Source organism: Triturus cristatus, chromosome 4_2 (assembly GCF_964204655.1).
Source record: "Triturus cristatus chromosome 4_2, aTriCri1.1, whole genome shotgun sequence".
NCBI lineage: Eukaryota > Metazoa > Chordata > Amphibia > Caudata > Salamandridae > Triturus > Triturus cristatus.
The window spans coordinates 321816297-321839452 of record NC_140586.1 but is presented as its reverse complement, the minus strand read 5'-3'; the positions used below and the strand labels follow the sequence as shown (position 1 = coordinate 321839452).

General features: G+C 48.4%; 1 protein-coding gene across 8 annotated transcripts in view; it reads right to left on the bottom strand.

Annotated features, from left to right (window-relative positions):
• Positions 1-23156, bottom strand: part of TPR (translocated promoter region, nuclear basket protein) — a 645150-nt gene that overhangs the window by 521544 nt on the left and 100450 nt on the right. For all 8 annotated transcript variants that reach the window (XM_085601673.1, XM_085601674.1, XM_085601677.1 and 5 more), the window contains exons 15-17: positions 10135-10298; positions 7669-7793; positions 7416-7564 (exon numbers count right to left, since the gene is read on the bottom strand). In XM_085601673.1, coding sequence (XP_085457799.1) covers positions 7416-7564; positions 7669-7793; positions 10135-10298 — 438 coding nt within the window. The remainder of the gene's footprint in view (positions 1-7415; positions 7565-7668; positions 7794-10134; positions 10299-23156) is intronic.

Below are 23156 nucleotides of genomic sequence, written 5' to 3'. Positions count from 1 at the left end.
CATGGCTCGAAGCCCAAACCCGCTCCGCAGCCAGCACCGAAAAAGTCCTCGATGCAGACACCGAACACCCAACCTTTTTCAGAAGAGCTTTTCAACCAGACCCTCACCAAAAAACTTTAACTAAAGACCCTAAAATCGGTCAATTGACTTAGTTCCAGAAAAAGACCACTGGACATGCCTGCACCAGCTCCACCACCTCTTAGGGTACCTTCTCCACCACCTCCCCGACCGCTTTCTCCTACGCCATCCCGTACACCCGTAGAGGACGACGACACATGATGACACAGGGGACGGTGACAACATGCCACTAGATGACCCCAGTACACCAGGCTCTCCTGACCCCTGGGATGACTATAATACGCCTGATGCTCCACAAGAGGACATCTACCCCTCTAGGCCTTCCCCACCAGAAGATACCATGGGGTTTAATCAGCTAATACACCGGGATGCCCAGTACCACGGGGGTCAACCTACATACAGAACCGGTCGAAAACTATTTTTTAGCGGACACTTTCGAAACCATCTAAAGGTCCACATCCAGTTTACCCATGCTCAAAGGGGTGATTAAACACGCTACAGAAGTATTTAAAGACCCCGTCAGGACTAGGATCATCAATCCTAGAATTGAGAAAAAATACAAAGCTGCCCCTACAGACCCAGTTTACATTAGGGGCCCTGTTCCATTAGACTCCATGGTCGTCTCAAATGCTAGGAAAAGGGCTAATTCGCAGACAACAGGTGATGCAGCTCCACCCGACAAGGAGTCTAAACTTCTGGATGCCTCTGGCAAAATAACAGTGTCCCAGGCAGCTAATATTTGGCGCATCGCAAATACTCAAGCCCTGTTAGCCAGATACAATAGGGCTCACTATGATGAGTTGGAGTCCCTGCTCCAACACCTCCCGGACAAATACAAACATAAGGCCAACGACCTAATACAAGAGGGTAAAGTTATCACCAACACCTCTATCCGGTGTGCTCCTGATGTAGCAGATACCGCATTCAGAGCAGTGAACACAAGCGTCCTTCGCAGGCACGCATGGCTACGCATTTCCGTGTTTAAACCGGAGGTGCAAAGCTCTATCCTCAATCAACCATTCGACCAACACCACCTTTTTGGCCCTAATGTTGATGCGTCCCTTGAGAAGATGAAAAAGGGCACAGATACAGCCAAATCAATGGGAGCCTTGCAATCGCAAGCTCCCAGACGTTCTTTTCGTCGCTCATCCTACAGGGGCAACTCCATGGGATACTTGTCTGATACCCCATCCACCTCCTACAAGTCTACCACCCAATCCACCTTCACCAGAGGTTACCACAGAGGAGGATACAGAGGCAACAATAACAAGGGCAGAGGCAAGACTAACACCTGCTCTGCCTCAACCCCTGCCCAATGACTTCCCTCCACTTCCCCCGGACCATTCCACTCCTGTCAGGGGAAGACTACAGCAGTTCCTTCCTGTCTGGACCAACATCACCGCAGACTGGTGGGTGCCACAAATAGTGCAATCAGGTTACTGTCTCAAACTTGCCTCTACTCCCCCAAACATTCCACCCAAACAGTGTCCAATGTCAGCAGAACATTTGTCACTCCTCAAACAAGAGGTAATTTCCTTACTACAAAGTGCAATAGAACTAGTTGCCCTGCACCAACAAAACACAGGAGTTTACTCCCTGTATTTTCTCATACCAAAGAAGGATGGCTCTCTGAGACCTATTCTAGACCTCAGGCCACTAAACCTGTACATACAATCAGACCACTTCCACATGGTCACACTTCAGCAAGTCCTCCCTCTACTTTCACAGGGCGACTTTCTGGCCACCTTAGATCTCAAGGACGCCTATTTCCATATTCCCATACACGCTGCTCACAGAAAATCTCAGGTTTGTAGTGGACGGGCAGCACTATCAATTCAAAGTACTCCCTTTTGGAGTCACAACAGCAGCACAGGTATTCACAAAGTGCCTAGCAGTAGTCACAGCCCATCTAAGAGGAGAACACATTCACGTCTTCCCATACCTCAACGACTGGCTCATAAAAGCCAGCTCGTACAACCAGTGTGTTCATCACACTCACGCGACTATCCAATTACTCCACGACCTGGGGTTCGTTCATAGTAAACCACACCAAGTCTCATCTGCAACCCTCTCACACACAACAGTACCTCGGCGCCACAATAAATGCCTCAAAAGCGTTAGCCTATCCTAGTCCAGCAAGGATAGCAAGCATTCTTGCTCTCCTACCCAAGTTTCAGCCGCATCCCTCCCTCCCAGCTCAAGTGTTCATGCAGCTCATAGGGATGATGGCCTCTTGCATATTCATGGTGCCTCACGCAAGACTCCAGATGCGTCCCATACAAGAGTGCTTAGCACGCCAATGGAACCAGGCTCAAGGTCAGCTAACAAATCTGGTGATGGTGGATGGCCGCACTCATCGCTCTCTGCAGTGGTGGAACACCAAAAACCTTTCCAAAGGGCGACCATTCCTAAAGCCAGTTCCTCAGATTGTCATGACAGCGGACGCATCGCTCTCCGGCTGGGGAACTCACCTATTACATCACACCATGCACCTCAACAGAAGTTATTCCACATCAATTACCTGGAATTACTAGCCATATTCCTAGCCTTAAAAGCATTTAAAAAACAAATATCGGGCAAGGCGGTCTTAGTCCGCACGAAAAACACGACAGCCATGTACTACATCCAAAAACAAGGAGGGACACACTTTCTGCAGCTCTCCCAGCTAGCACAAAACATATGGAAGTGGGCTATACCTCAGAACATATTTCTCCTAGCCCAACACGTCCCAGGAGTCCAAAACACCATAGCAGATATGTTAAGTGGTCAAACACAACAGATCCACGAGTGGGAACTCCATCCACAAGTTCTTCAACCATTCTTTCAAATGTGGGGGCAACCACAGATAGACCTCTTCGCCACCCACAAAAACGCCAAATGCCCAAACTTCGCCGCCAGATACCCACACCCATTGTCCAAAAGCAATGCGATATGGATGAACTGGTCACGCAGATTTGCGTACGCCTTTCCGCCTCTCCCACTCATACCACTAGTGGTGCGCAAACTACAGCAACACTCACTGACTCGCATTCTAGTTGCTCCAACTTGGGCCAGACAACCGTGGTACACCACACTGCTGGAACTGTCAGTAGTCCCGCACCAAAGATTACACCTCTCACCACGCCTCTTAACCCAGAACCGTGGAGAGATCAGACACCCGGACCCAGCTCAGCCTTGTGATCTGGCTCCTGAAATCTTAGAATTCGGTTACCTTAACCTTCTTCCTGACTGTATGAACGTCATTAAGGAGGCTAGACGCCCTACCACTAGAGCCTGTTATGCAGCCAAGTGGAAACGATTTGGGATATATTGCCATAACAATACCATCAATCATCATAATCTACCTACTACACCTACAAAGGTGCAACTTAGCCTATATGTCTATTCGGCTACACCTTGCTGCTATAGCAGCATATCTACAAAATATACAACATTTATCACTAGAGTACCCGCCATCAAAGCCTTTATGGAAGGACTCAAAAGGATAATTCCTCCCAGAGTTCCACCCTCACCTGTGTGGAATTTAAATATCGTTCTCACACGACTAAGGGGAGCTCCTTTTGAAGCTCTACATAAATGTGAGCTACAATTCTTAACATGTAAGGTTGCTTTCCTAGTGGCCATAACGTCTCCAAGAAGAGTTAGTGAGCTACTAGCCCTAACTATTCAGGAAACATTCTTACAAATGCATCACAATAAGGTGGTTCTCCGCACTAATCCTAAATTCCTCCCTAAAGTCATTTTCCCCCTTCCAGCTTAATCTATGGAGTTGCCCATTTTCTTCTCGCAACCACACGCAGTCGCAGAAAGAGCTCTTCATACTTTAGATATTAAAAGAGCATTGCTCTATTACATTGAAAGAACAACCTTTTCGCAAAACCAAACAACTTCTAGTTTCTCTCTCACCACCACACAAAGGCAATCCCATATCCAAGTCCGGGATAGCCAGATGGATTGTTAAATGCATACAAATTTGCTACCACAAAGCAAGGCGCAATTTAACTTCACAAAACACTTTTGTGTAGATGTGCAATCGAAACAACAAGCCAGTGTGGGCCAAGCTGTACTCAAAACCCTATTTCAGACTACTGCAACAGCTGTTGGCCGCCGCTAAGGACTGGGACTGCTATACAATCTATGCATAGTGTGTAATCTGCAGCCCATATGCCTCGAACGGAATATGCTACTTACCAGTATGCATCTGTTCTTGGCATGTAGAGCTGCAGATCTACACACACCCACCCCGCCTCCCCGGTTTCCTTTATCTGTTCCAGTATTATCTTATTTAGATACTGTATACAAGGGCATCTTCCTGTTTCTTACAAAGCTCCATCATTTACCTGCTGGCAAAACACAAAAACTGAGGATGGAGCCGATGCCCATGCGCACTATGATCCTAAGGAGGAGTCACATACCTTGTGACTTCCAAAGACTTTCCAGGACAAAAACAAGTGCAAACATCCGGACCCAACACCAGATGGCGATCTATGCATAGTGTGTAGATCTGCAGCTCTACATGCCAAGAACAGATGCATACTGGTAAGTAGCATATTCCTTATATAACCAATTACTTATTTGAACTAGAATCGGAAAGTATTGCCTTGGCAGTTGCCCTTTTTAGGCCTCGCGCCTAGCCTTGCAGTGCGCAGCCCATGCTCGTGCAGCACGAGACCTCTTGTAAGGGGGGGTTCTGATTGCTGCTCACAGGCTCGTGCATGTGAGCATGCTTTCACGGCCCCCCCCATTGGCTTTAGCGTGTTTTTTTTTGTTTTTTTAAAGCACGCGATTGGGCAAAGGCGGGCGCATGTCCCGCCTTTCCAACGCCCATTACCGTCGGTGGCCAGCACGCGCAGCAGTGCGCGTTCGCCTCACTCCCGCGCTCCCTCCCCCAGCTCCTCTGTGGTGCGCACGCACCACTGGTTTCCTTTCGCTTTTGCGCAGCCATTGCTGATTTTCCTCCGGGAATGCATCCATTATACAGCAGAGGGTTCTGGATCGGGCATGAATGGGGCGTGCGGGGATGCCGCCAGCAGCAGCGCTGGTCCAGGCCAGCGCTGTGAAGCGGCGCTGTCTTAGTCACCCACCTGTCTCGGGCAGAGGTAACCGGCAGCCGTTTGTACTCCAGGCATTTCTGCGGATAGTTTATGTTGTGAATCACCCCGTTCACAGGCAGCTCTTGGAGGTGGGAGTGGCAGCTCATTCCTGGGTTTTGCTTGCTGTGTGCTCTCGGTGCGTTTGTGTGCCTTTGGTTTCTGCAACATTTTGCTCTCCGCTTTCCAGCAGAGGTGCAGGACAACCGGACTCGTGGGACCGGACGCGTGGGCGCCTCACCTGCGTGCAGTCTGGTATGGGCTCTGTCTATTTCACACTACACTTGTGGCGTGGGTGTCTGTACTCTGCTTGCCCGGGCTCTCTGATCATGCCATACAAACAGGAGAGGCTGCGTGGGTTGCATGGCACCAGTGTCACGTCTCAGTTGCATGAAGAAAGAGACTGCCTGTGCATGATTGTCTTAACCAGCGTTACATTGGTCTAGGAAAAAGTATGCTACCACTTGGCAACATTGTGAAAGTTCTCATTTGCGGCAAAGCTCTACACACACTGCTTTGAAAACAAGTTTACCAGATGTCATCGAGTAATGGTGTCCCCCATTACATGGCTGCGTCTGGTGGTTCCGTTCACTAATACGTGATCGTGTGACTCCTCCCACATCGCATGTTGGCAGTCCATACAGCCCGTCAATGAGACAAGAGTGGTGACTGACAGGCTGTGGCCAGTATATCACGTTTTTGCATAGTGGTGCTGTTCAACCAATGTTAAATACTGGAAGGAAAACCAGAATGAATTGTGCAGGGGCACAGGAATGCAACTAACTCTTGTGGCACCTACTGTGTTTAGATCTTTCATATCTGCTACCATTAGTAGTAAACATTTCCAGTCCGTGTCAACGACCTATATTCGATAAGTTTATCGGGGGGGGGGCTTTGTTTTTTGTAAAAATGAAGGTGTTTCTTGATTTTTCTCCACAATATTACTTTGTCTCATCAAAATCAAATGTCTGAAACTGAAAATGACAGAAACGAGCAGCGTCATTCAAATAGCCTTTACTGTTAAACAATTTAAGACTAAAGTACAACAGTACGGGCCAGATATAGGTAAATGCAGGTTTGCGATTCTTTAATAGTGATTTTTAGGGAATCTCTATTAAGGAATCGCAAAATACCATGTAGGTAGGAATCTCAATATTTTTTGCGATTCCTTAAGATTCCTTAATTGTAAATCGCAAATTGCTATACGGAATTGAGGAATACCTTCCCATTCATTTCTATGGGTCAAGCGGCCCATAGGAATGAATAGGAATTGCTCCCGCAATTTGCGAGTCACCAAGAGGCACTCGCAAATAGCAGGAGCAATTTCAAGGGTGCCAGGGTTCCAAAAGGACACCCTGTTGCACCCCTGAAATGTGCATGTGTGCCCTAAGGGCATGAATGTGTGCCACACGGCACTAACAAAAAACAAACAAAAAAAAAGTGGTTTTTTTAAAGAAAATCGCTAATTACCACCAACTTGAAGTTGGAGGTAATTAGCGATTCCTTAAGGCTCAAGTGCACTTTCTTTTGTGCTACTTACATTGCATTTAAGGAATCGCAACTTGCGATTCCTTAAATGCAAGAGCAAAATAATGAATCGCAATTTTGCAATTCCTTTTTTTGCTAGTAGGTTTCAACTTACCTACATTGCTCCCTGCCAAACAGCGAGCACCAATGCTGAAATTCTGCAACTTCCAGCAATAGTGCTCGCTATTTGGCCACCTACATCTGGCCCTAAGTGCACACTTTTCCAACTAACATTTCGCCAAGCAGCCGGTCAAAGTCACAGATTAAAACAGGTCATTTCTAAGAATGGGATTTGGTCAATACAAGAGAGTAAAAAGCTAACTGGATGAAATATTGTGGGCAAAATCATTTAAAAACAGTCAAACTGTTAACAAATATGGATTACAGTGATGGAAGCTCAGGAATTGCAGCAAAGTGACTCAGTGGCTTGATAATTTTAATTGCTTGAAGTCGAAGTTGATTTTTTCCTTTTCAACATGCTAAAACGAACCCTTCTTTCGTGGTTTGCATTTCTTCCAATTAACACTTAAGACAACTTTATTGATCCTGAATTCACTACTCCCAGGATTTCCTTAACATTACTGCAAGTGTTTCATAGCCTGTAAAAGTTTCACTCGCATCCTCTCAACCACATCCATTGCAGTTGTATTTTTACTTTATCTTAATATAGCCTCATAGTAGCAAAAATATTGGAGAAAAAAAATGAGAACGAGTCATTACCGTTTTGAAGCAAATTCAAGTTGGGTGGATATTTTGGTGTTCTGTGATCGCAATTCTGTGACTTGTTCCTGCAGCTTTTCGTGCTGCTCATTTTGCATTTTGTCATTCTCTGCTTTTTCCTTTTTGTAACTGTCAAAGACTTCACGTAGCTTGAGGTTTTACAGGGAAGTTAAAATATAAAAAAGAAAAAAGGGTGATCAGGCTCACGTCAAGCAAGAGGCAGAGAGTACTTTACTAACTAGAAGCCACATACCTGTTTAAGTGCAGCCCTAGCTTCCGCTGCACCAGTGGACTCTACCACCGGCACAGGTGTTGGAGTCGATGCAACCTTGGCTCCACCCGGAGAACGTTTTGGAGTTGACAACAGAGTTATTTCCTCTGAAAGAAAATATAGGCATTTAAAGGTTAGCAACAGTCTTGTGCAGTATGATTTTTTGGAAGTAAATTATATCCAGCATCAGAGTGATATTTACACAAGCAACGATGAAGTTCTATATTGACAAGTAGTGACCGAGGTTTTCTTTTCCATCACAGAAAGTCACGTTGGCAGGAGGAGGATAGTTGTGAACGCCTGCAATAGGATTTTATGGTGGGTGTGCGCATTTTGCAGATCGTGGCGGGAAAAGAATAGAATAAGCTCTGCAGCACAAAAAAAGATGGTAGAGAATGCCTGAGTGTGGGTCAACTTGTGGTACACCTAAAGTTCAAACAATGAGACTGTTGAACATTTATAAAATCGGGAATAATGAGGGAGCAGCACAAGGCCTTTTAAACAATAATGGACATTTTAGTAAGGTTGAAGGGGCAGAGGTGGGTGATAGCCACAACTCTTGTTCCCACTATAGCACCTACGGCTCTCATATGCCCATGCTGGGTAAAACAGAGAAGTTCAGCCATCAGCAGACCCCATGCTGCGATGGCCAGCAGTAAAGAGAAGGAGCAACAGAATGTCAAAGAAACTTGCTAGTGTGGGCCAGTAGGCGAGGTCTCCATAACACCTCTTATTTTGCCAAAGTTAGTGACTCCAATCGCACACAAGCTTTGGTCTTCTCCAGCACCTGATAAACTCAAGAGGAAACTACATTTAGGTCTTCGTCATCTTATTGACCCAAAGGAGCTCTGGTGTCCATCCGGGTGTTGCTCTGCATGCTCTTTCCAGACCTCTTTGGGAAGAAGAGTAGGTGTCATGTTAGTACAAACAAAAATGGTGCCTGGCTCATGTTTGTTTCACTTGTCAGATGAGAACACACATCTCGCACTGTTTACTCAAACTCCTTGCCAAGAGACTGCCAGAGTGCTACCATAAAATTTAGATATTTGGGTTGGGGGGGGGGAGGGGGGGGGGGGGAGGAGGGGGGTGGTTGAAGGCTTAATCCAGGTTGCAATTGCTGATTCAATCATTGTATATGGCTCGATGTAATTACCAGAATCCAAGCCGGAGGGCTGCTATACCATAATCTTTACACTTCCAACCTCTTAAATGCACATTCCTTTCTGGCACCGTTTACACTGCAGATTGCCTCAAGCCTAGAGACAGACACCACTGCATTCATATTTACCACCTATGGGTAACAGGCCAAACTATCAAGAAGTGCAAAAACAACAGTAGATGGACAGAACACAGAACAATGTCATACATTCACCCCAGTACAGAGATCTGGGCCTAAATCCATCATCCCCTTTGGTATCACTTTGTTCGCCCTAAGTTGGCAGTGTATGCCTAGACGTGGGTTCCGTGCTCACTTTGCCACTGGATTCAAGATAGCCTGGCTGATGAGGGTTATGAACCCGAAACCGGTCCCAGGATGGTGGTTTCCAGTCCAGGGAAGACATGGCTTGGCAGTTCGGACTGGACTGTTCCCATGAGGCACAGGGTCAGACTGATTTGCATATGGCCATGTCGGAACTGGGTTGGTGGAGTGAGCTAAATAATGAGGATGGATTAAACCCAGATCAGTTGACTGGGGGTGAGTGCTTGATTTGCACCAACACTTCATCCATCATCCCTTTTGGTATTGGTATATATCAGAATAAGAGCCTGCAGTCGTATACCCACTTCTCAATGTACAGGGAAGCAGATGGTATTTGTTGTTCATTGTTTACATCTTCTCTATTGACCACTGATAAGTACGTTTTGTGTGTTTGGGTAAAGGCAAGCTGTATGCCATTACTCTCCAGCTTAAGCGCCCAGTACCAGTGCAATTCATTGACTGCTAGAGTACTTCAGCACTACCAGGTGAGGGACCCAAATATCCATTCACGGATTCATTATTACGAGGTATTGTTTGCAAACTGTGAAAGACTTTTATAGGTATAAGCATTATACTCTCCCCTATAATAATCAAGGGGCAGCGGAAAGAAGGAGGCAGGGAAGGCAAGGCTGGGAACGACATGAACCGCAGGAGTGCTTGTGGAACGAGATTGGAATGAGTGTGTATGCAGTAGAGTTGAAGAGAATATGAAGAGGCATTCTTGGGTGGTTACAGGAGTTTCATTTACAGACAATTGCTGTTGGACTGAAGCAGGTGCGACACTGTTCTATTGGAGCGGTCCTTCAGTCACATTACTCAGCTCTGGACGTGGATACAGTACCTATCAAGAGTACATATAGACACACAAAAGCCACCCAAGAATGCACACAAACGGAAATGCAATATCATCAGATCTGCATTAGTCAGCCTATATTCCACACAAACACTAAACAAGATGGAAGACTCACCTTGAGTTGGAATAGGAAGGCCTGTGGTCTGCGCTAACAAGATACGGTACATATCACGCTGGCGGACAATAGACTCCACAAGCTGCATTTGATGACTTCGGGCATCACGGAGCTGCTGCAATTCACTTAGGGCTTTTTCAAGCTCAGTCTGAAGCTCAGTAACTCTAATCAAGAAAAACATGAAACGATATGGATATGGAGAACCATCAAGAACCACCATTACCCCTACTGCTTCAATAACATATTTAACAAGTTTTCCCCAGCTACATGTTTTTAATCCATGACCTAACCGGCCAATACACACAATTTTCTTCCACCACCATCTTTAATTGAGTGTCCCTTACCTACTATGCATATCCTCAATCACCAAGCCCTACCACAACTTTAACCCTATTCATGCCAAAGCTCTCATTCACACAGGTATGCAACCCTTAAGTTCCCTTTATCGCAGTCCAGGGGCACAACTTCCACCAATACAAAGTACTTGCCTTTAATAACCCACTATCCAATGTCAACCCACTTCTTTCTACAGATCGCAATACCAATATCCAGTGTACAAAAGTTTAATTTACACCACTCGGCCTAATGTTTTTGTACATTAGCCAACATTCATCATTACTATACAACTAGCAAATTTTCAAAGCAAAAGATTATGAAACATATGAAAAAATGTTAATTGAAAGGTTGAGCAAAAATGGAGAATAGAGTTTTAAGTTAAATATTCTGCCTTGAAATCAGCTCGCTCAAATTCCAGAGAGTTTTGGGGATAGACAGCAAACCAAAATGCAGAATAAGGGAGCTGGAAAAAACAATCTAAAATGTAGTTCAGTCTCAAGATGGCCTCCACAAACTTCAGGGAGTAGTGTTTGAGTGTCTTCAATACAGAGGGACACACGTTCAACATCACCAATGGATTTTCAAGTGTTTTGGGTGGAATAAGAGCACAATTAAATTTTAGATTCAAGATCATTAGGGGAGGGAATAGTAAGGAAAGGAAAATACTGCTTACCAGTATGCATCTGTTCTTGGCATGTAGAGCTGTAGATCCACACACTATGCATAGATCGCCATCTGGTGTTGGGCCCGGATGTTTGCACTTGTTTTTGTCTTGGAAAAGCCTTTGGACATCACAAGATTGGCGACTCCTCCTTTGGAGGATAGTGCACATGGGCATTGGCTCCATCTTCACATTAATTTTTCGCCAGCAGGGAAATGATGGAGTTTTGTGAGAAACAGATATGATGCCCATGTATGCTGTATCTAAATAAGATAGTACTGGAACAGATCAAGGTAGCCGGGGAGGTGGGTGGGCGTGTGTGGATCTGCAGCTCTACATGCCAAGAGGAGATGCATACTGGTAAGTAGCATTTTCTGTTTGAGGCATATGAGCTGCAGATCACACACACTGCCTAGGTTGTATAGCAGTACCCATCCCTAGCGGCAACCACCAGTATCTGCTGCAGTAGTTTGAGATAATGTCTTGAGTACAACCTGGCCCACACTAGCTTGCTGTTTTGTTTGCACATCCACACAATAGCGCTTTGTGAATGTGTGCGGTGTAGACCATGTAGCTGCTTTGCAGAGGTCATCTAAGGGAATGTTTCCTAAAAATGCCATTGAAGCCCCTATCTTTCGGGTAGAGTGGGCTTTAGGGGGAACTGATAATGTACGTTTTGCTTTGTGATGGCAAATCTGTATGCATTTGACAATCCACCTAGCTATCCCAGATTTTGATATGGGGTTGCCTTTATGTGGTGATGAGCAGGACACAAAAAGTTGTTTTGTCTTGCGAAAAGGTTTTGTTCTTTCAATGTAATAAAGCAGTGCTCTTTTTACATCTGGAGTGTGAAGAGCTCTTTCTGTGACTGTTTGTGGTTGCGAGAAGAAAACTGGCAACTCCACAGACTGGTTGAGGTGGAAGGGAGAAATAAACTTTAGGAGGAATTTTGGATTGGTTTTGAGAACCACTTTGTTATGATGGAGTTGTGAAAAAGGTTCTTGAATGGTGAGTGCCTGTAGCTCACTGACTCTTCTAAGTGAAGTAATGGTCACTAGGAAAGCGACTTTCCATGTTAGAAAAATGTTCTGAGGAATAGCCCATCTCCATATGCTTTGCACTAGTTGAGAGAGCTGTAGGGAGTGTGTCCCGCCTTGTTTCTGTATGTAGGACATGGCTGTCAAGTTGTCGGTGCGGACTAGGCCAGCTTTGCAGGATATTGGTTTCTGGAATGCCTTCAGGGCTAGGAAGATGGCTAGCAACTCCAGGTGATTGATGTGGAGTCGTTTTTTTTGAGGCGTCCACCTGCCCTGCATGGTGTGATGTAACAGATGAGCTCCCCAGCCGGAAAGCGATGCGTCTGCTGTTAGCACAATCTATGGAACCGCCTCGATGAACGGTCGCTCTTTGGAAAGGTTTTTGGTGCTCCACCACTGCAGAGAGGTGTGTGCGACTGTCCACCAACACCAGATCTGTCCGCTGACCTTGAGCCTGGTTCCACTGACGTTTGAGACATTCCTGCAGGGGACACATCTGGAGTCCTGCGTGTGGTACTATGATTATGCTAGAACCATTATCCCAATCAAATGCATGAACACTCGAGCTGGAAGAGTGTTGCGGATGAAATTTCGATATGCTTTGTATGCTTGCTATCCTGGCAGGGCTGGGATATGCAAGTGCTTTTGAGGTGTTTATTGTGGTTCCGAGGTACTGTTGTATGTGGGACGGTTGTAGGTGAGACTTTGCGTGGTTTACTGTAAATCCCAAGTCGTGGAGCAGTTGGATTGTGGCATGAGTGTGATGTACACACTGATGGTATGAGTTTGCTTTTATGAGCCGGTCATCTAAGTATGGGAAGACATGGATGTGCGGTCTTCTTAGGTGAGCCGCAACTACCGCCAGACACTTGGTGAAAACTCTGGGTGCTGTGGTGACTCCGAATGGGAGGACCTTGAATTGGTAGTGCTGACCGTCCACTACAAACCTGAGATATTTCCTGTGAAAGGTGTGAATGGGAATATGAAAGTAGGCGTCCTTGAGATCTAGAGCGGCAAGGAAATCGCCTTGTGAGAAAAGAGGAAGGACCTATTGAAGCGTGACCATGTGAAAATGGTCTGAGTGTATGTACAGGTTCAGGGGTCTGAGGTCTAGGATAGGTCTTAGGGAGCCGTACTTCTTCAGAATGAGGAAGTACAGGGAGTAAACTCCTGTGTTTTGCTGTTGCAGGGGAAGGAGTAGTTTCTTACCTGTAACTCCAGTTCTGTAGTAGGGGTATCTCTGTTATAGTCATAATCTATGAATAGTCCCGCCCATGTGCGGGGACCCCGGAGCAATCAAAATATCTCTTAAGCTGTCCTGCATTTGCAAACCTGCAAAGACACTTAAGAGACAGACAAAATAATACAGCCTAATAACAACATGGCTGCACTGGCCAGCACTTCATCTGAAGTGAACACAAAAGCCAAAATAAAGTTTAAATGTCATTTTTATTCACATCTGACATGTTCCTTTATTGTATCACACTCCCTTCACCAAAATCCCTTTAAACAATAGAGAGGAAGGGGTGGACAGACAAGGGGTAGGCTGTCATTATGTGTCTGCTAAAAGGATACCGTGTCTTTAAGGAACTCTCCAGAGACCCCCGGTATCCCAGGATGCACAGCCAAAGCAAGTTACTTTCAGTTCTTTTTGAAGGTGTATAACAGGCCTGAGACTGTCAGGTTACTCCACCGGGGAGGAGGGAGGGTCGCTTATGACTACAACAGGGATACCCCTACTACAGAACTGGAGTTACAGGTAAGAAACTACTCCTTCTGTAGTAGGGGGATCTCTGTGCATAGTCATAATCTATTAATAAAATGGCAAGCCCATCCCAACCAACAAACAGCGGTGGAGTAAAAAACCGAACACCAACAAATCACTGTGCAAACAAATTCCTCAGCGAAGCCTGTCCAACCTGCGCATCTGCCCTAGCATCAGAGTCCAGGCAGTAATGCTTTGTAAACGTATGGACCGACTTCCAGGTGGCAGCCTTACAAATGTCAGCAATTGGAACATTCCTAAGCAAAGCTGTAGTCGCTGCTTTGCCCCTAGTCGAATGCGCTGTAGGCTTACCCCCCAACGTCTTATTAGCTTTCTGATAACAGAGCTGAATAGAGGACACAATCCATCTGGAGATGGACTGTTTTGAGGTAGCTAGACCAGTTCTTACTGAACCGTAATTTACAAACAGTTGATCCGACCTGCGGATGTCTTTTGTCTTATCTAGATAGAATTTCAACACTCTACGCACATCTAGCGAATGCAGAGACCTCTCCGCCGGAGAGGAGGGATGCTGAAAAAATGTAGGCAAAGTTATCATTTGATTTACATGGAAATCAGATATCACTTTAGGCAAAAACTTAGGATGAGTACACATTACCACTTTAGAAGCATGGAATACAGTATACGGCTCTTGACAACACAGAGCCTGAATCTCACTTACTCTCCTGGCCGATGTAATGGCCACAAGGAAGGCAGCCTTCCAGGATAAATGCTGCAGAGAAGCCTTATGAATAGGCTCAAAAGGCTCCCTCATTAATCTGGGCAACACCACGTTCAATTCCCATGGTGGAGAAGGTCGTCTAACAGGGGGAAACACCTTACACAAACCCTCCAAAAAATCTTTAATCACAGGGATTTGAAAAAATGAGGTTTGGGAAGGGCCCTTTCTATACGCAGTCAAAGATGCGAGATGAACTTTAATAGACTGAAAATTAAGCTCAGATTGAGCTAACTGCAGCAGATAAGGCAAAATAACATCTTTACAGGAGGTAGGGTCAATGTCCCTTGCCGTGCACCATAAGCAGAATCTCTTCCACTTATAGGCGTAAGAAGTCCTCGTAGACGGCCTCTTCGCTTCTTTCAAGATCTCCATACAGTCCTGAGGTAGGTTCAAGTGTCCATACTGTACTAGCTCAGGAGCCATGCTGCCAAACTCAAGGACGAGAGATTGGGGTGAACCATCTGTCCTCCGAATTTCGTGAGAAGGTCCGGCCGACACGGCAGTCGCCGGTGAGGCAGAACAGACCGGTGAAGAAGGTCGGTGAACCACCATTGCCTCGGCCATTCCGGAGCAATCAGGATCATCCTGGCTCTGGATTGCGACAGCTTGATCAGCACCGCCGGAATCAGGGGAATGGGTGGAAAGGCGTAGAGAAAGCTGTTGGACCAGCTGATCCATAGGGCATTCCCCAGTGTCCCTGGTTGGTAGTACCTGGACGCGAAGTCGCGGCATTTGCTGTTTTCTGCCGTAGCGAACAGATCGATATCCGGAGTGCCCCACTCTGCGAAGACGTCTCTTAGCACGTCGTCGTTTAGCTCGTGATTTTCTTGAACGAGCCTGCTGAGCGCATCGGCTTGGGCATTCTGCACTCCCGGCAGATGGGTTGCCGTGATCGTTAGGTTCCTGGCCACCAGCCAATTCCATATCGTCTGTGCCTCCCGAGACAGCGTGCGTGAACGGGAGCCCCCCTGTTTGTTGAGGTAATACATGGTAGTAGTATTGTCCGTCTGAACTAGCAGGGAGTTCCGTCTTGAAGGAGGGATGGAACGCCTTCAGGGCCAAGTGTACTGCTCTGAGTTCCAAAAAGTTGATGTGGTAAGTCATCTCCGTCTGTGACCATATCCCCTGAATCTGAAGAGGGCCCGAATGCGCTCCCCAGCCCTGGAGAGACGCATCGGTCACTATGGTCTGGACCGGAATATCCTTGTGAAAGGGAGTCCCCTTGCAGACATTCTCTGAGGAGCACCACCATTTCAGAGACTGTAGAGCGTGTTGGGACAGATGAATCGTGTCCTCCCAACGCCCCCACCTCTGGTCCCATTGATCCTCCAGACATTCCTGCAGAGGCCTCATATGCAGACGTGCATTGGGGGTGAGAAAGATGCAGGAAGCCATCGACCCCAGTAAAGAGGACACCGTCCTCACTGTAGGAGAGTGGGCTGAGAGGAGGTGCAGGGCCTTCCAACGGATAGATAAGCGTCTCTCCTCCGAAGGACACACGCTTGCGTTCAAAGTATTGACTGAGGCCCCCAAGTACTGGAGACACTGCACCGGGATCGGCACTGACTTCGACATGTTGATGTGCAGTCCCAGGCGATGAATCAAGGCAGCTGTCCTGTTGAAATGACACTGGGCTTCCCGGTACGTGGAAGCTTTGATCAGCCAATCGTCCAGGTATGGATACACAAACACTTTGTTCTTCCGCAAGTGTGCTGCCACCACTGCCATGCACTTTGAGAACGTCCTTGGTGCAGACTTCAGACCAAACTGGAGTACTGTATACTGGTAATGGTTGTTGCCTACCAGAAACCTCAGGAACTTGCGATGCTTGTGCGATCGGCACATGAAAGTAAGCGTCCTGCAGATCTATGGCGCACAGCCAGTCTCCTCGATGCAACTGAGGGTAAATCTGATGCAGGGACAACATACGGAACTTTTCTCTGCGGATCCACTTGTTTGCTTGACGCAGATCCAGAATAGGCCTGAACTCGTTCTTGTCCTTTTTTCGGACGAGAAAGAACCTTGAGTAAAGACCTTTTCCTTTTTGCCTCAAAGGAACAGTCTCTATCTCCTTCTTCTTTAACAGAATGTCCGCCTCCCCCTGGAGCTCTCGCACCATGTAGGGAGAGCGCACTGGTGGAAGGCGGGCTTGTGAAACGAAGACTGTACCCATTGCAAACAATATTCAGCACCCACTTGTCCTGAGTTATTGTTCTCCACTCTGCCAGGTAGTATTGAATACTTCCCCCCCCCCCCCCCCCCCCCACCGGAGCGGGTAACGGATGAGGGGGAAGTGACCTTTCAGGGCTTCGACCCGGCCGGGCCTTTGTTCCCTGACGATGATTGATGCTGGCCTCTGCCCCTCTGGCGCTTTTGAAAGGACTGCCTCGGGAACTGTTGTTGTTGCTGGTGTTGGTGTTGTTATTGACCAGACTGACGCCCTTGGCCGTGTTGTTTAGAATAACGCCTGCCATAGGAACGGAATGACCTCTTCTGTTCCTTGGGTTTTTCCAACCCCACGGCCTTCAGGGTTTCTGCTTCGGCCTTCATGCGGGCCATTTCGTCATCCGCATGAGACCCGAAAAACGTCGTGCCAGAGAAAGGCAAGTTAGCAATCTTTTGCTGCGCTTCAGGCTTTAGAGAGGTAAGCCTCAGCCAGGAAATTCTCCTCATGTGTACTCATGTGTACTCCATGACAGTACCCATGGGCCGCCAGCAACGATACATCCCCCGCTGCACTGATGATCTGGTTGGAGACCATCATGCCCTCATTCAACACCTCCTGGAAGTCCTCCCGTTTATCCCTAGGTAGGGAGGCAGCAAACTGTTGCAGGGAGTCCCAAAGCGATCGGTCATAGCGACCCAGCAGAGCGGAGGCGCTAGCAGCCTTCATAGTCGTGGCCGACGTAGAGCACATTCTCCTCCCCAAGGAGTCAATCTTGCGACTCTCCTTATCCGGAGGAGCCGTGGAAGAGGGCGTCGTGGAGTGTTGTTTCCGAGCCGCAACCACAATGACAGAGTCCGGGGGAGGGTCCACCCTGAGGAACGCCGGGTCCGAATCAGGGGCCCTGTACTTTTTCTGCAACCGTGAGGGCGCAGACTTCACCACGGCCGGTGTCAAGAAGACCTCCATGGCTGGTTCCTCCAAGCTTGGAACCAAAGGAAGGAGGGGGCGTGACAGGTGAGCCTTGTGCAAGGTCTCAAATATCACAGAGGTAGTGGGAACCGGCACTGCCACTGAGATTCCCAATTTCGCCGCCCCCCTCATCAGTACATCCTGGAAAGTGGCAATATCATCCACCGGCGAGATTCTAGTAGGCGGCGTTTCCGACAACGAGGGGGAAAGCCGTCCATTGCCCGAAGAGTCCGTATACCTCGTGCCTCTGGAACGAGATCTATATCTCCGTCAGCCATGCCTTGTGAGTGGACGATCTGTGTCAGCTCCGTGACCTCCGGCGAGATCGAGAGCGTGATCTCAGTCTGCGTGGGGCCTTAGGAATCACCGGTAGCCGAGGAGACGGCGGGAGCTGAGGCACCGGCGGTGGCGGCGTAGGTCACTTAGGAGGAGGAGGAGGAGGAGGAGGAGGAGGAGGAGGCGGAGGCGGAGGCGGAGGAGGAGGAGGCGGAGGAGGAGGAGGAGGAGGAGGAGGCGGAGGAGGAGGAGGAGGCGGAGGAGGAGGAGGAGGCTTCTGAGGCAGCGGCTGAGGGAGAGGCTGCGGAATTCCATCACTCCTTGCAGGAGAACCCGGACTAGCACTGTCCGGACTTCCGTCCACCCTTCTCTTCTTAGCGGGTCTATCCGGTGTTGAAGTAAACGAGGGGGGAGCGCCCTCTTCTCCTAGATCCACGACTGGAGATCGTAATCACCGAAGAAGTGTTACCCGATGTCCTAGACGTCGAGCTCAGCGTCGACCTCGTACGGCTTATCCTCGCCGTTGACCGCAAACGGCGTCCCCTCGACGTCGAACGGCGTCCCCTCGACGGCGATCTGTGCCTCGATGGCGATCTCCTTCGCCTCGACGGCGATCTCCTTCGCCTCGACGGCAGTCGCCGGTGTCTCGGCGTCGATCCATGAGCTGACGGCGAAGGAGACGAGCGGGTTTGCCTCGACGGCGAGCTGCGCTGTCTGTGGGGCTCGGTACGACGTCGATGGTGTGTCGACGTCTACTGTGGAATCTTCGACGGCGACCTAGTCCTAGGTCTCGCCGGCCCCTCTCTCGACGTCGAACGTCGAGAACGCCGGGATCCAGAGCCCTGGATCGACGGCGAACACACCGGTGCTTTACCTCTCGCCGTCGACGTCGTCGCCTTTGGCGTCGAACGCGATCTACCAGCCGGTAGGTGTCGTTTCTGCTCCTTTGTCTGCCCGGAGATCCCTCCAGTGGCTGAAGCATGGGCAGAGGAAGGGGAATGAGATCCTCCATGCCCCGAAGTCCCACCTGTTCTCTGCTTCTCCTGTCCCTGAAGGCGAATCCTCTCTCTGTCTCTCAGGGTCCTCTTGGAGAAAGTCTTGCAGACGTCACATGTAGCAGGGACATGTGAAGATAAGCAGAGAATACAGACATCATGTGGGTCCGTCTTGGCCATTTTCCTCCCACACTCAGGGCATTTATCAAATAAAGCCATGCTAAGAGTGGGCCAAACTGCACCAAATTGCAGGATGCAGCAGAGAAAGGCTCTAGACGTCGAATGAACAAACTTCTTTATCAAAAAAAACAATTTTTATCCAAAATATCCACCCAAAAGGGTAGAGCTCAAGCTCCAGGGTCCTGCTAGCAGGAGCCGGAAAAAAGAACTGAAAGTAACTTGCTTTGGCTGTGCATCCTGGGATACCGGGGGTCTCTGGAGAGTTCCTTAAAGGCACGGTATCCTTTTAGCAGACACATAATGACAGCCTATAGGGCTTGTCTGTCCACCCCTTCCTCTCTATTGTTTAAAGGGATTTTGGTGAAGGGAGTGTGATACAATAAAGGAACATGTCAGATGTGAATAAAAATGACATTTAAACTTTATTTTGGCTTTTGTGTTCACTTCAGAGGAAGTGCTGGCCAGTGCAGCCATGTTGTTATTAGGCTGTATTATTTTGTCTGTATCTTAAGTGTCTTTGCAGGTTTGCAAATGCAGGACAGCTTAAGAGATATTTTGATTGCTCCGGGGTCCCCGCACATGGGCGGGACTATTCATAGATTATGACTATGCACAGAGATCCCCTACTACAGAACTGGTTCTATTGCATGTTTGTGTAGGAGGGAGATTACCTCCTGCTTTCGCAGCAATAAAATGTTCCAGTGACATTGGGCTCTGTCTGGGTGGTATGTTGGGGGGGGGGGGGGGGGGGGGGGGGGCGGGGGGCGGGGGTAGAAGTGAGTTCTATACAGTAACCCGATTGAATGATTTGTCTCACCCACCTGTCTGTGGTGATGTAGTTCCAGACAGGTAGGAAATGTAGCAGTCTTCCCCCGACCGGAGTGGAATGGTTTGGGAGAGCGGAACGAAGTCATTGGGTAGGGGTGGAGGCAGAGCGGGTATCGTTGGTCTTGCCTCTACCTTTGTTATTATTGCCTCTGTAGCCTCTTCTTTGATAACCTCTGGTGAATGTGGTGTGGGTGAGAGTTTTATAGGACGTGGAGGGATTGTTAGAGGAGTAGCCTCTGGAGGTGCCCTTGTAAGAGGGCCAACGAAATGACCGTCTGGGAGCTTGTGATTGTAAGGCTCCCATCGATTTAGCCGCGTCGGTGTCATTTTTCATCTTTGAGAGATGAATCCACGGCAGGCCCAAATAGATGCTCCTGGTCAAATGGCTGGTTAAGAAAGGAAGTCTGTATCTCCGGTTTAAAACCTGAAATGCGTAGCCATGCATGCCTACGCAGAAGGACACTTGTGTTGATGGCTCGGGAGGTGATGTCTGCCACATCTAGAGCGCAACGAATGGAGGGGTTTGTGATGAGCTTACCCTCCTGTATTCGTCAGGGAGGTGTTGCAATAGGGACTCTAGCTCATCGTGGTGTGCCCTATTGTATCTGGCTAACAAAGCTTGAGGCGATGTGCCATATATTAGCTGCTTGTGACGCGGTATGTTTACCAGAGGCATCCAAGAGTTTGGACTCCTTGTCCGGGGGTGGAGCGGCCCCTGACATTTGCGAGTTAGCCCTTTTTCTGGCATTGGAGACCACTAAGGAGTCCAAGGGTATTTGGCCCTTAATGTATGTGGGGTCTGCTGGGGCAGCTTTATATGTTTTCACTATCCTGGGGTTTATAACCCTAGCCCTAACAGGATCTTTGAACACCTCAGGTGCATGTTTGATGACCCCTTTTAACATAGGGAGAACGGAGATGGACTTTAGTGAAGTGTCAAAAGTGTCCATTAACAAATCCTCTTCCACAGGGTCTGTATGTAAGGTAACCCTGTGGTATTGTGCAGCTCTGTGAACGAGCTGGGTGAAACCTATGGTATCCTCTGGAGGGGAAGGTCTAGAGTGGTAGATATCATCTTGTGGTACGTTAGGGACATCTGGTGTGTTGCAATCGTCCCAGGGGTCTGGGGTATAAGGTGGACTAGGATTCCCCTAGTGGTTAATCGTCTAGCCCCTCCCCAGTGTCAGAGGTGTCATCATCGTCCCTTGGTGGAGGAGATGGTGTAGGACAGTGGTGTGGTGGGGGAGGTGGTGGAGGAAGTGGAGAAGGGACTCTGAGAGGCGATGTTACAATGTCTCTTAGGCGGTTGAGCCTGTGGAGGCGTGTCCAGTGGTCTCTTTTTAGAACTGAGTGTCAGTTGACATGCCTTTGGGTCTTTTAGAAGAGTTTTGTGGGTGGGATCCGGTTTAAAAAGCTCTTCTGTTGGAGGTTGGTGTTACGGCGCAGATTTTTTTCGGTTCCGAAGGCTTGCGTGGCACTGATTCTGGAGTGGACTTGTGCTCCTTAGGCTTTGAAGAGTTACATTTTTTATTGTATGCAGGAGTTTGCGGAACCGTTTGTTTTTTCGGTTCCAATGGTTTTCTCGGTTCCGAAGGTTGAGAATGTGAACTCTTCGGTAGTGTCTTTGCTCGGTTCCGACGACTTTTTCAGAGTCGAGGGATCGATGCCAGTAGGTTTGGGTGCCGAGAGCGTGGATGTGGAGGCAGTGGTCGGCACTAAGGTGGAGGAAGGTTTCTTTTTCGGTGCCGGGGCTTGAGTTTGGGCACAGAGGGCAGGCTGACTCGATCCAGAGTGGCCTGAAGGCTTAGTTGTGGACTTCTTTGCCGGGCCCAAAGGCGGGGCATGAAAAGTATTGTCTTGGTGTGCACCTGTGCCCGAAGATGAAGGTGTTACCGAAGCCATTTTTGGTATGGGGGTAGGGGGTCTGGGGTCGACTTCACTACTTACGACCCGCTGACCAGGAGTGAGGTCTTTGAGGTCGGAGTCATCTGCTTCAAGGCACTGACGGGGCCTTCTTCGACCTGTTCTGGCACATAGACGCTCTCCTAGAAGATGCCATCGGGAATGGATGCAGACGAGCGAGCCATTGTTCTTCGAGCTAGATAATCCCGAATGGTTTTCTTGGAGCGGAAAGAGGAACAAGCTGGACAGTCTTTGGCCTCGTGCTCTGGTGAAAGGCAGAGGTTACACACCTCATGAAGATCTGTGTGGGGGGGGGGGGGGGGGGGGGGGAAACTTCGACCCACATCGAGGACACTTCTTAAAAGGAGTCCTTTGCATGAGCCAAATCGAATGGCCCAAGTAGGCCCGAAGGCCTTAGTCGACGACTGGAATCGAGGACTTCGAAATTGAAGAGATGCGGGACAACTAGGGATCGCGAGCGAAAACACCGGAGAAAGGGTGAGGATTGCGCGTCGAAAGTTGGATCGGTAACGGCACCGAACGGGAGCGCGATAAACACATCCGAGCCCGATGGCGGAAAAAAAACTATCTGAAGATAGTGCGCATGGGCATCGGCTCCATCATCCAAAGGAGGAGTCACCTATCTCGTGACTTCCAAAGACTTTTCCAAGACAAAAACAAGTACAAACATCCGGGCCCAACACCAGATGGCGATCTATGCATAGTGTGTGATCTGCAGCTCATATGCCTCGAACATACACGTTTGTCCCCAAAACATACAAGAGCAGGGCGACTCAGCTTTGCAATACCACATACAGGACTTTCATCCCAATAAACACCATTTAGGATACCACACCATCAAATAAGCCTCAGGTGGTGGCATCTCCCAAGTCTAGGGTTAGCCAGGGTCACATTTCAAAGGCGGCAGGGACTTTGAAGCCTCTGGCCTTGGTATGCTAAATCACTAGCCATCCCGTTGGAGGAGGTAAACACGTCCCGGAGCAGTCATTGTTTTGGGCCTCAGAGAGAAGGGGTGCTCTCCTCCAGGGGGTCAAAAACTAGTCTTGGGTGGCAGACGACTCAGTACCACTCATCCAGCACACTAGAGGACTAGTAGGCTTTCAGGGGGCACCTCTAAGGTGACCTCTGGTTGAAAGTCATAAT